The sequence below is a fragment of the Theobroma cacao genome, chromosome 1, assembly GCF_000208745.1.
Source record: "Theobroma cacao cultivar B97-61/B2 chromosome 1, Criollo_cocoa_genome_V2, whole genome shotgun sequence".
NCBI lineage: Eukaryota > Viridiplantae > Streptophyta > Magnoliopsida > Malvales > Malvaceae > Theobroma > Theobroma cacao.
Window position 1 is genome coordinate 27,045,074 of NC_030850.1, and position 11,660 is coordinate 27,056,733.

Sequence of the window (11,660 nt, forward strand, 5' to 3'; positions counted from 1 at the left end):
AAAATCTTGTGTGATTAAAATGACTTGGGGTATGACAAGAACTCGAGCGGTGTTATGTTAGTAAGATTGTAACTTAATATCTCACTGCTCACCGGCACCTTTATTTTCTCGTTGGTCGAACGTTTTATTTTCCTTGTATGACGATGAATGGAAAATGAGTTAAATTGAGAATGGTATAAGTTGATGCCAATGTGTACGATTGGGAGATGTTGCATTTAAATATGGTGCGTGCACATAACATGCAACTTTATTAATTATTTGTGAATAATTAACTAATATTCAATTGATTAATATTAGATATTGTTCAGATATAACTTAATTGAATAATTAATAATAAATGTTTGAGATAGGATAAATTTAAATTTAATTTGTTTAAATTTTAATTATTTATCCATTGTATTTAAATTTAATTTGTTTAAATTTAAATAAGAATTAATTATATTTAAATTTAGTTTGTTTAAATTTAAACATAATATCCTATCTCTCTATCCCTAATACGTCTATAAATAGTGAATAGATGTATTAGTTTCAATACATAGAAAAAGAGTGAATGCGAGTTCTTCTGTAAGTCAGAAAAACTAAAAAAACTCTTTTCTCCCTTTTTCTTTCTTTTCATTCTTGAGGCACCATCAAAGACCAGAGGGTTTTGGAACATGTAATTCCTTATGAAGGACTCTAGTAGCCACTCCATAACAACGAGAGTGAAGAAATTGTTGTGTGCACGAAGGAGGATTTGTAAGGCAAGTTTCTTTGATCAGAAAAGGAGTGGTATATTCTATTGAAAAGGTAAGCCCACATTCCAACAGCAGACTTTTTTGCTAAGTTGGGTGTTGACAAATCTTCCATGTTTGCTGCTATCTAGTAAGCATCTGAACTATTCATTGATGTTATTTGCTGCTGTGTTGCCTCTTGTTGCTTTGGTGTTAATTGTCTTCATGTTGACGAGTGTTACCTCTCCCTAAAGACCCTTGTTATCGATTATTTCTAGTCTATTGCTTGATCTCAAGGACTTCTATTTTAGTTTGATGTTTGTTTTCAACTGGTGTTTTGTTTGGTTTGCTGCTGCCATGCCTTTTTTTGTTCTTTTCGTTTCCCTTGTTCTATGTTTCCTTACTAACCAACTTGTTTCTTCCTTGCTAAGAAGCCTAACTAGCTTGCTCATCCATTTGTAATTTCTCATTGATCATTATAATTACTTTTGGTTGAGCAAAAAAAAAAAGGCCAACAATTATGTAGATGCCCTTGTGAATAGAGGGATGGAAAAGGTGGACATCTTTGTGGTAAAGAACCAACAACATGCAAATGGTTTCTTGATCAATGCTCCATATTTAGTGACTTGCAAATATTCGAATTGTAAGTGTGAACAAATGCTATGGTGTTTTAGATGGGAGTTTGCCGAGATATATGGGGATGAAATGGTATTTTTCAGCATAAGGTGTGATGTATTAGGCTGATGCAAAAATGGCTTAATACTGTCAAGTATTATCAACTTGTTTAAATGTTTAAAATATCAATTAAACTATTGATTTATTAAAAGAAAACTTAAGTGATAAAGCTTTTTAATGTTCATATGAGGGGTGAGGACTGAACCTCACATTCACTAAGGATGAAGAATTGTAGGAGGAACGAAAGTTACCTCACATCATGTAACTCAACCAAAATTAGATAAAGAAAAAACTTATTAAAACAAAATCCAAAATAAAAAAATATTATGATTATTAAGTATAACACACACGTATGCACACATACACTCCAAAAAAGAAAAAGAGAAAGAAATATAAAAACTCGTCGAGGGCAAATGTAACATAATGTAATTCCATTATTGCAATATTTTTTAAAGCAATATATTGTTAGATAATGTACTTGATTTTTTTATTAATGTTATAACATTTTTAGTTATTTATATATTACTTTAAAATAATTTAAAGTGTGAGTTTATTTTATGTGATGTTAATAATAATTATAAACTATAACAAATTTGTAAAGATATTAATAGTAATGAAATCTTACTCTTGCCTTTCAAAAAAAAATCATTATAGACTATAACAACCAAAACTTGACCTAAGTGATTGTTATCCCGCTTTCAATGATCGAAGTCTAAAACTCGAATCCTCTCTACCCTTTAAACGTCCTCTTATGTATAAAAGAATTTTAATAAAGGTTATGATTATGAGAATAACTTTTATGAACAAATTATTTTATAAGTGATAAATAGAACCCAATTTTCAGATTTTCTTAGTTACTTAAATCTAAAAACAAATTAATTATAAATTCAAGGTAAGATAACACTAAATTTCTACTTTTTTACCTTAAAAAATACTCATTCAGTTATAAATTGAATATTAATCTTACTATTTTAATATATTTTAAATAATATATACTTTCTCAAAGTGGAAAACACTTTTTCTAATGTGTCATTCATTGAAATACTAGTTTGATGGGATCATCAATTTTTTATGTGAATTTAAGGGTAAAATTTGTAAAGTAATTAATAACCAAAATATATACGTCATTGTTAAAATTTTGTATCATTTAAAAAGAAAACGTTCAATTTAAAACAGAAACAACGATGAATATCACTTCTCAATCCTTTTGTTTATTCCCAAATTCTGTTTAATATATTTTTTGAAAAGGTATCACGTAGAATAAGGATTTACCGATAAACATGATAAGAATTTTATTATTTATTCCATTCTTTCCTCCTTCCTATTATTTCTTTGTACAGAGGTAATAAAATACAAACAAATAAAAAAATCCCACAATAATTTCAAGCATATTAGAAAATGATTGGTTCTTCTTACTGACCTTCACATGTAAAAGAAATGAAACTCACATGAATATAAGAAGATATTATTATTTCTATTATTAATTTGGTGCACTAAAATTAATAATTATTTGGTGGATGTATATATTCCAGAGTCTCACTGATCCCCACTAGTCACAAAAAAATTGTGGTCATATTTCCTCATGTGATGGATGAGGGAGACATCAATCTTTTCAACTAGACGGAGAAACAAAGCCAAAAAGCACCTACTCTTTTGAAAGAACAATCATTTTGAGTAAATACAAGAGTAGTGAGACTCATAAAGTCATATCAATAATGTAATTATAAGTTTGCTTTTTGTTTCGATGCATATTTTAATTAATTTGGTACTCATATCTCTCTTTCAAATAATGATGAAAAATCTTAAATTCAACCCTCTCTTGTTTTAAATTATATTTCACTTTTTCTTCGGTTGGTTTGTTGTTTTCACCCTTTGCATTCACGACGTTAAAAATAGTTATCTTAACGGTTAGAATTTGAGATTTTAATCTAAGATTTTTAATACAAAATAATTTTGAAGGAACAAGATAAAATTATAAAATGGGGAAGAGAACTACCTCCTTTTACACAGTCCAAATAATTAAATCATATTTAAGAGGGCTTTGAATTCAATTAGACGAGCAGTTTGATTGCCAAAGTCAAGATTAGCTAGAATTTATTATTGATACTTAAAAGGAGGCAAATCACTTTGCTAATTAAAATACATAAACTTTTGACAACTTAATTAACGCATGATTTGGTGGCATGCATGGTGATGGTAGAGTGATTAAAGCTTAATTATCTGAGACGTTGGTTGCTGTTGTGAACTTATATATGTTGCAACTATCTAAGTTTAACCGAGCAACTAATTTTAATTATGTTTCTTCTTCTTCTTCTTCATCATCATTCATCAATAGAATGTTTCTTTAATTTAATTGTAAGTTCCTTGTGGATGCTCAAGTCACAGGAGCCATGATGGTGACAGTATCAAGATTGCATGCATTATTTTACCAACTCTAAAGTTTGGCAAAAAATCTTTCTTTTGGATCCTTGATTGCTCTTCTTGATCCAAAATAATTAATGCAGATATAGGACATCCAAATTAATGACAAAGATATTTTCAATTTCTTCCTACCCTCCATCAATGAAACCTGCGACAAATTAATTTATTCTGTACTAAACACACACAGAGATGACAAAATAATAATGGGGCAAAACATCATCAAACAGTAGCTTTTTTTTTTTTTTTTTACATCTTTATATAGGTTGTGAACTGAGAATTAGGGCTACAAGCTTCCAAGAAATTTAAGGTCATCAACATTTGGTGTCTCAAAGCATTGGATTTTCTTAATTTTAAATCACAAGTGGACAAAGGCGTCAAGGAGTGAAAAGGAAAGGAAGGGTCTAGGTGATTAAATTGGATAAAGAGGAGAAGGAACACAACGGCAATAATAGATGAAGGTAATCATATTAATCCAGACGTAATAAACTTCCAGTGTTTGATGATTTTAACGAGGACGACAAGTTTAATGTTGGTGATTGTGATGTGGTTCATTATAAGGGAAGAAAAGACAATTATTGGAATTAGAGCAATTCAAGATGCACATCTTGCAAACCTTTAAAGAGTAAATTAATTTCGGAAATACATCAATACTCTCCAGTGGTGTGCCAACAAAGCATGAAAAACCAAAAGAAATTAAACTACTGTTTTGGACTCTATACATACATACATACATACATACATATATATATATATATATATATATATATGTATGCATGTTTTAAATTAATGATGTACATGTTGGGAATTTGAGATTAGGTTTTGAGAGATTACTAAATCCCTTTTTTTCTTTTTCATAGTAAGTTTTTATGCCATTACATCTAAGTCAATAAATCATATAATATAAATTTCTATATATTTTTTACTTTTCTTTTTTTGCATTTAGCCTTCAATGGTGAACCCCTTTTGTCTCTCTTTTTTTTTATTTACTATTTAACATTTGTCTAAGGATTCATTTAATTATCACTGTACCTTTATTATTATATACTTTTTTATTTAAAATTTTAAAATCGAAAATTTTAATTAATCGAAAATGAATCTTTCACCCTACATCTATTCTAAACACCTCTGTTACATTTTCATATTTAAAAATAAATACTAAAGGGGGGACAGAAGCTTTGTTTGTAGAAGACGATACACGGAAAGAGCAGCTGTTGGGCCAATTACCACTATTTCTTTTTCTTTCGTACAAAAACTACCCCACAGCAACCAAAAGAAGAAAAAAGAGCATAACAAAAACAAAAGCCTTAATTAAACAGGAAAAAACATAAACAGGCTCTTCGAGAGAAGGGTCAATGTCGTGTCTCTCTGGAAAAGACCGGACAACTTTTCAGAATTCAAGTGGGAACTTTGCTTCATTTTCCCCTTTTTCTTTTCAAAAAAGAAAAGAGCACTTCTTTCCTGGTCCAAATCTTTACACAGATCCAGGTCTGTGGATCACAATGGGCCAAAATCTTAAGACCACGGAGCCAGATTCCTTGTCTTTTCTGCATCTAGTTTGGGCCTTGGCAAATGCAGGTAGGCAGCCCTGCGGGTTTGTTTAGGTGCAGCTGCAACGTTTTTGGTTACTTGAAATTGAATTTTGGTGTTGGAAGTTAAGTGAAGGGAAATGAGGTTACCTTTCTTATCAGATTTGTGTAATTTATCATTTTGAAAAAAAAAAAAAAAATTCTTATTTTTTATTATATTTAATTAAATTTTTATATTTTTATTTTTGATTAAATAAATTTTTATAATATATATATACATATATTATATAATAATTCATTTTTATTCTTAATCGATAATTTCATCAATTTCATTAAAGTACATTCTTTTAATTTTTTATCTTAATATTATAAGGTTGTGGAAAATGGTCTAAATTTAAAAATGAAAGTAAATAATACAATAATTTTTTTTCTAAAAAATAATTTCACATTTATGTTTTTGTTTTTTTGGAATTTAACAATTTTCAAATTATAAATGATTTTGACTCGGAAAAATTTTTAGATATTGGGCGGGGATTGCGTGCACTCTGCCTATGGGTCTTTACCTAAAGCAGCACCATTTGAGTCGGAGGGCATAGTGGGAATTCCAGCGGCCACCACTTGCAATTCTGTTTCTCAGTCTATCCTTCCGCTAGAAATCAACGACCGAAATTGAAAAATAAGAAGAAAAAAAAAAACAAGTGGGAAATCAAATAATGGTTTTAGAACTATTTCTCCTTGCCCTCTGAATGTTCCCTCTTGGAGTTCTTCGCGGTTTCCTTATATCCCAATTTCAATTGCATTTGACATCTGGGATTTGTCCTTCTGGCTCCTTTTCTTCTGAGGGTATGTGCTGAACCTTTTAAAATTCTGCCGTTTACTTTCCGTAGTATTAAATTAAATCGGTTGGAATTTGGAAGCTTTACTAGGTTTAATGTAACTTCTTATCAAACATTGCTTGGATTTCTGTTAACTGACTAATGACCCAAAGTTGTCTCTAAATGCCAGGAAAAGCAAACGGTAAATCTGTAAAGTTCACCATCTGAAAATGCAGAAATGTTGTTAAGCTGCGTTGGACTTAATTTATAGGTTCGTTTTCATTCCAAGGTTTTTCACTCGGAAATTTTTCTGGGTCTTTGGAACTCGTTTACGTTAGCCTACAAGCTTTATCCTATCGGCTGTTGAAAATAAATTTCAAGGTTTTCATGACAGCAGTTGATTGTTGGTCTTAGTGGTTACCTACTTGTTACATTGAGGCTAATCCGTCAAAATCTTCTTGGTATATAATTAATGTTTTTCTGTTTTCCAGTTTAGAAATGGGGGCAGAACAGTGGAAAACTCATATTGAAAATGAGAATCCAGCAAGACTTTCACCTCCACCAGGTTTTGCGTCTCTTTCATCTTTCTTCTTGAAGAAGGTAGAAAACCGTGAGGAAAAGTGGGGCTTCACAGCCTCAAAGGGTGCATCCACACTAGAGCAATTGCAGGAAGAGGCCAAACCTGACATGATTGATGTCGAAAGGTTAAAAGAATCCGTAGGGAATAGAACATGGATACTCTTTGACAAGAGTGATCAAATTGCAAAGGAATGTCAGCCCGTAGAACCTGATAAGGTCATATTTATGCCTTTTCCCCTATTCTCTCTCTTTTACACATAATTTGTTTAGTCCTTTATATGCTAGAGTATAGATTTAGAATTTATATGATTCTGTTTTACAAGCTTCTTTCTCTCATGATTTGATACCTCTTGACCATTTATTGAATCCTTGAAACAGGGAAAAGCAAGGCAGTGTCCTGGTGATGCAAGAAGAGATGTTCTTGAAGAGGCACCTGTTTTTCACCCCTCTGAAGAGGTTTTTTTTGTCTCACTGAAATAAAAAATGACATTTGTGCATTTCACTGGTTCTGCTTCAATTTGTATGTTCCAAGTTTGTTAATGTCAAATGTTTTGAATGGTAAAAGTTTCAAATATTTTAGGGGCTTGAATCTTATTACCAGGAATTCAGTGACACACTAAAGTACATTGAGAGCATACGTCTTAGAGCAGAGCCATATGGAGTTTGTCGAATTATTCCTCCTCATTCATGGCAACCACCATGCCTTGTTAAGGAAAAGAGCAAATGGGAATGTTCCACATTTGGTACCCAGTATCAACAGTTTGGCAGGTTTCCAGCTCAGTCTGTAGAGAGCAAAACAGCTGAATCTTATAAAGGTACAAGTAAGAAAAGAAGCTCGGGACTGAGTTTTGAGCAAGGTGTTAGTAGCGGATACTCCATGAACCCTGAGGAAGTTGGATGCTCAGATGTGGAGCGCAATGAGTCAAAACAGGGTCCAGAATTCACTTTAAAAGCATTTGAGAAATATGCAGATGATTTCAGGAAGCAGTATTTTTTATCCAAACATAAGGATGTCGGTCGTTATGTCAATTGCAAACAGGGGGAGCCATCAGTAGAGAGCATTGAGGATGAATATAGACAGATTGTTGAGAATCCCACTGGAGCATTAGAGGTATGGTACAATCATGTAATGTGGCCATTTATTATCTCTGTTCTATGTTTGCTTCTGCTCCTAATTAACAGCTTATGTACTTGTGTCTTTTTCTTAATAGGTGCTCTATGGTGGCAATTTGGATACTGTAAATTTTGGCAGTGGATTTCCAACAGCATCAAATCCTTGGGAATTATGTAATTACCCTAGATATGTTCATTCAAGCTGGAACTTAAATAATGTACCTAAGCTTCCCGGTTCTCTTCTTTCTTTTGAAAGTGATAAGAGTTCTGGTGTATTAGTGCCTCAGCTACATATAGGAATGTGCTTTTCATCACTTTATTGGGTAAGTAATGGCTTTGTTAATCACATGTTAGTCCTGCTAGATTGCAAAATGTTAAATTTTTCTAATATGTTTGTGGATATCTGTTCATAGACTTTTATCCATGTTCAGCAAATAACAATCAAAGTATTTTCTGTGTTTCTGGACACGGCTTATAATGTTCCTGTCAATTTATTTAATCAAGTTTACGTGCAGAAAGTTGAAGAACACCAGTTATACTCACTATGTTACATGCATGTGGGTTCTGCAAAAATTTGGTATTGTGTCCCTGGGAGATATTCCTTCAAGTTAGACGCTATTATGAAGAAGTACCTTCCAGATTTGCTAGTTGAACAGAAGCTACGTGATGGAGTTGTGAGTAATAATCCCTTATTGAATTGCATGCAAGATATTCTTTTGTTTGTTCTGGAAGAGGTTATTCCATGGCATGCATACAATAAGCACATGGAGATTCATGCTGTGATTTTCTAAATCATTTTTCCTTTGATGTATCTTTAGTTTATTTGTAATTGTATGAAGCATTGAATCCTGACCTTTTCCAATTTTGTTAAATGTATTTTTACAGAAAACTTTATTTTAAGCATACCTTTAAATTTAGAATGCATTTATTCCTCTTTGATGACTCATATCTGTGCATCGGCAAGTGTTAGCTGGAATCTATTACATTCTAAGAGATCTCTAAATGCAAGAGTACACTGAATGTAACCTTATGAACAGAGAGAAGAGTTCCGGGTAAATATCGTTTTTGTGTATAAATTTGCTTGCTATATATGAACAAGTTCAGTGGACTACTATAATTTTATTTGCTAGAGAGGTAGATTTTATCCTGATACTGTTGGGGTCTTTGTCAGATGAGTCCTTGACAATTCACCTGATTTCAATTTCTCGGTTTTCAGTTTTAGATGTTAGGATGTTATAGGAAGCTTAGGAATGACGAGTTCATGTATACCCTAAAGATAAAACTATTTGATGCAGATCACAAGACTTTCTCCCTTTGTGTTGAAGTCTGAGGGTGTACCTGTCTACCGTTGTATTCAGAATCCTGGGGAGTTTGTTCTGGTTTTCCCCGAAGCCTATCATTCAGCATTTGATTGTGGGTTTAATTTTGTTGAGGCTGTTAATTTTGCTCCTCTTGATTGGTTACCTCATGGGCAGAATGCTGTAGCACTCTATCAAGAACAGGGAAGAAAGACTTCAATTTCCTTTGATAAATTGTTGATTAGAGCTGCAAGAGAAGCTGTGAGGGCACAGTGGGAGCTTCTGTTTAGGAAGAACACAATTGACAATTTAAGGTGGAAAGATGCCTGTGGAAAGAATGGGATCTTAGTGAAAACACTCAAGGTATGCTTCTTAATTTCATTCTCTGTAGTCCAGCTTGTAATCTATGTGAATTTGAACTACCTTGATTTAGATATGGTAACATTTGTTATCCACTCCATACTCCATCCTACCCCCAAAAAGAGGGAAAAAATGAACTGTTCTTTTAAAGAGAGTAGGGGTGTGGTTCTATTTTCATTGTGTGTGCATGTGTTTAGTTGCTGCTTTGAATTTGTATTGTTTAGATAATATTGTCATTTTATGCTTAACTGGAGCAATTTGTCTTATAGTTAACTGATGCTTTTTGTCCTGTTTTCTGTTTTGCCCTTTCTCCTCACATGGGAGCATGCAGTCACGTGTCAAGCAGGAAGGTACTAGAAGGGAATACCTTTGTCCCACCTCTCAGACAAAGAGGATGGACAAGAACTTTAATGCTACTGGAAAAAGGGAATGTAGCATATGTTTCTTTGATTTGTACCTCTCAGCAGCACAGTGTCCATGTTCTTCTGATAGATATTCATGTTTAAATCATGCAAAGCAGCTTTGTTTTTGCACATGGACTGAAAAGATTTTCTTATACCATTATGACATCAGTGAGTTAAATATTCTTGTTGAAGCATTGGAAGGGAAATTCAGTGCAGTGTATAGATGGGCTAGAGAGGACCTCAATTTGGCTCTTAGCATTCCCAAGGGAAACTTGTGCACAAAAGATAACGGACAAAAAGAGCACACATGCCAAGATGCAGGAGAATCTTATGGAAATGGTTGGACAACTGCTTCTTCCATCAAGGCAGAAGTCAAGGCTCGCGTACAGCAATCAAAGTACCTGGATGAACAAAGATCAAAAGAGAAGACGGTATCAACTCCTTCCCTTCCAATTGTGACTCAAGATGATACTTCCTTCTTACTTAGTGAGATGATGTCAGAAGCTTTGTCATCAAGCACAAGTATGTCAAGTTCCTCAGAATCTGAGGAGACGGCATACCTTGGCCTTAATGATGGAGGAAAAGGATGCATCCTACCAACATCCAGTTTGAGCCCTCCTAGTCCTAAAAGAGAAGTCAAATTATCTGAGCTTCTGAAAGATATTTCCAGCAATCATGGTAAAGCAAAACATTTTAAATCAACTTCTAAAGGACAGCCTATGAGGCATCCAACTTCTAAGAAACGAAAAAAGAAGTAAATCTGATCTCAGCACTACACCCGGCATAGACCTTGACGGCAAGGGTTGATTAGCTACATGGTCGTATCTGCTAATATAATGGACAAGATAGAGCCAATTCAGCCTTTGATGTATGTTTCCTGTGTTCCCTGCCTCATTGCTCTGGAGAAAATTGTAAAAATATTGTGTGAGTCAGATTGCAATTGTCTTTAGTAGGGGCACGAGGAAGCCAGGTCAAGGACATGGGATTTTAAGTTGTGATAATATCGTTGAGATGAGAGGAAATTATGGAAATCTGTAGCCTCTTTTTTCTTTGAAAGGTGTGCTTGATTTTGAAGCCTTTTGGCTGACTTGTTTCCCCTATTAATATGGGAGAAGCGCCCTCTTCCTCTTTATGAAATCCAGGTGGCAGATTGCATCAATATGGGAGGTAAAGCATGCTTCCTGATGGTGATATTCATTTCTGGGTATGCACTGTCCTCTTGTTTTGCTTCATTTTACCTACACTTGTTCTCTCTCAAGGTTGTTGTCTAGCCCTTTGATTATATCTAATCGAGAATTCCGTTTTCATTTCAATTATTATGAAGATGATTCCTCGCAAGACAGGGTAACCTGCGGCCGTTACATCTCAGAATTTCTCTCTTATTTTTAGGGGTAATCTCAGGCCTCTCTCCCTCTCCTCTTAGGTTTATGTTTTATTCCGGGAGAAATCCTTTTTTTTTTCTACCACAATGCCTCTATTTAAACATTGTTTTGATCCAAATTGTCCTTGAAATGCAAACCAAAATAATGATTTTTTATATATTTTAATTTAAATTTTTATCATAAAATCTTTTTTTTTTCATTTTATTTTCTAAATATGGTTCAAAGCAAATGTAATTAATACTTTTATCATAAAATCTTCATTCTTTCTTTTTCATTTTTTTCTAATTTGAGTTCTTTTTCACTACCCACGTCTTAATTATTTTTTAATTTGATTTAAAATAAATATTTTGTTATATATGTATGATATCTTAAAATTT

General features: G+C 33.1%; 1 protein-coding gene across 3 annotated transcripts; it reads left to right on the forward strand.

Moving 5' to 3' along the window:
* On the forward strand, positions 5,867–11,220 carry LOC18613125 (lysine-specific demethylase JMJ703). 3 transcript variants are annotated; one of them, XM_007050209.2, is made up of 9 exons: positions 5,867–6,175; positions 6,338–6,418; positions 6,639–6,942; positions 7,105–7,182; positions 7,328–7,837; positions 7,938–8,162; positions 8,355–8,513; positions 9,135–9,500; positions 9,829–11,220. In XM_007050209.2, the coding sequence occupies exons 3-9, from the start codon at positions 6,646–6,648 to the stop codon at positions 10,657–10,659; spliced, it is 2,466 nt and encodes an 821-aa protein (XP_007050271.1). In that variant the 5' UTR covers positions 5,867–6,175; positions 6,338–6,418; positions 6,639–6,645; the 3' UTR covers positions 10,660–11,220. The 3 variants fall into 3 exon arrangements, with proteins under 3 accessions (XP_007050271.1, XP_007050272.1, XP_017976779.1); XM_007050210.2 differs by having other exon boundaries at positions 9,315–9,500; XM_018121290.1 differs by lacking the exon at positions 6,338–6,418.

Bases quoted from the DNA above. Each gene is read 5' to 3' on its own strand.
- LOC18613125 (XM_007050209.2), top strand. From the start codon at position 6,646: ATGGGGGCAGAACAGTGGAAAACTCATATTGAAAATGAGAATCCAGCA. The intron at 8,514-9,134 runs GTGAGTAATAAT...TATTTGATGCAG, and splicing joins AGAAGCTACGTGATGGAGTT to ATCACAAGACTTTCTCCCTT. The intron at 9,501-9,828 runs GTATGCTTCTTA...GGGAGCATGCAG, and splicing joins TCTTAGTGAAAACACTCAAG to TCACGTGTCAAGCAGGAAGG.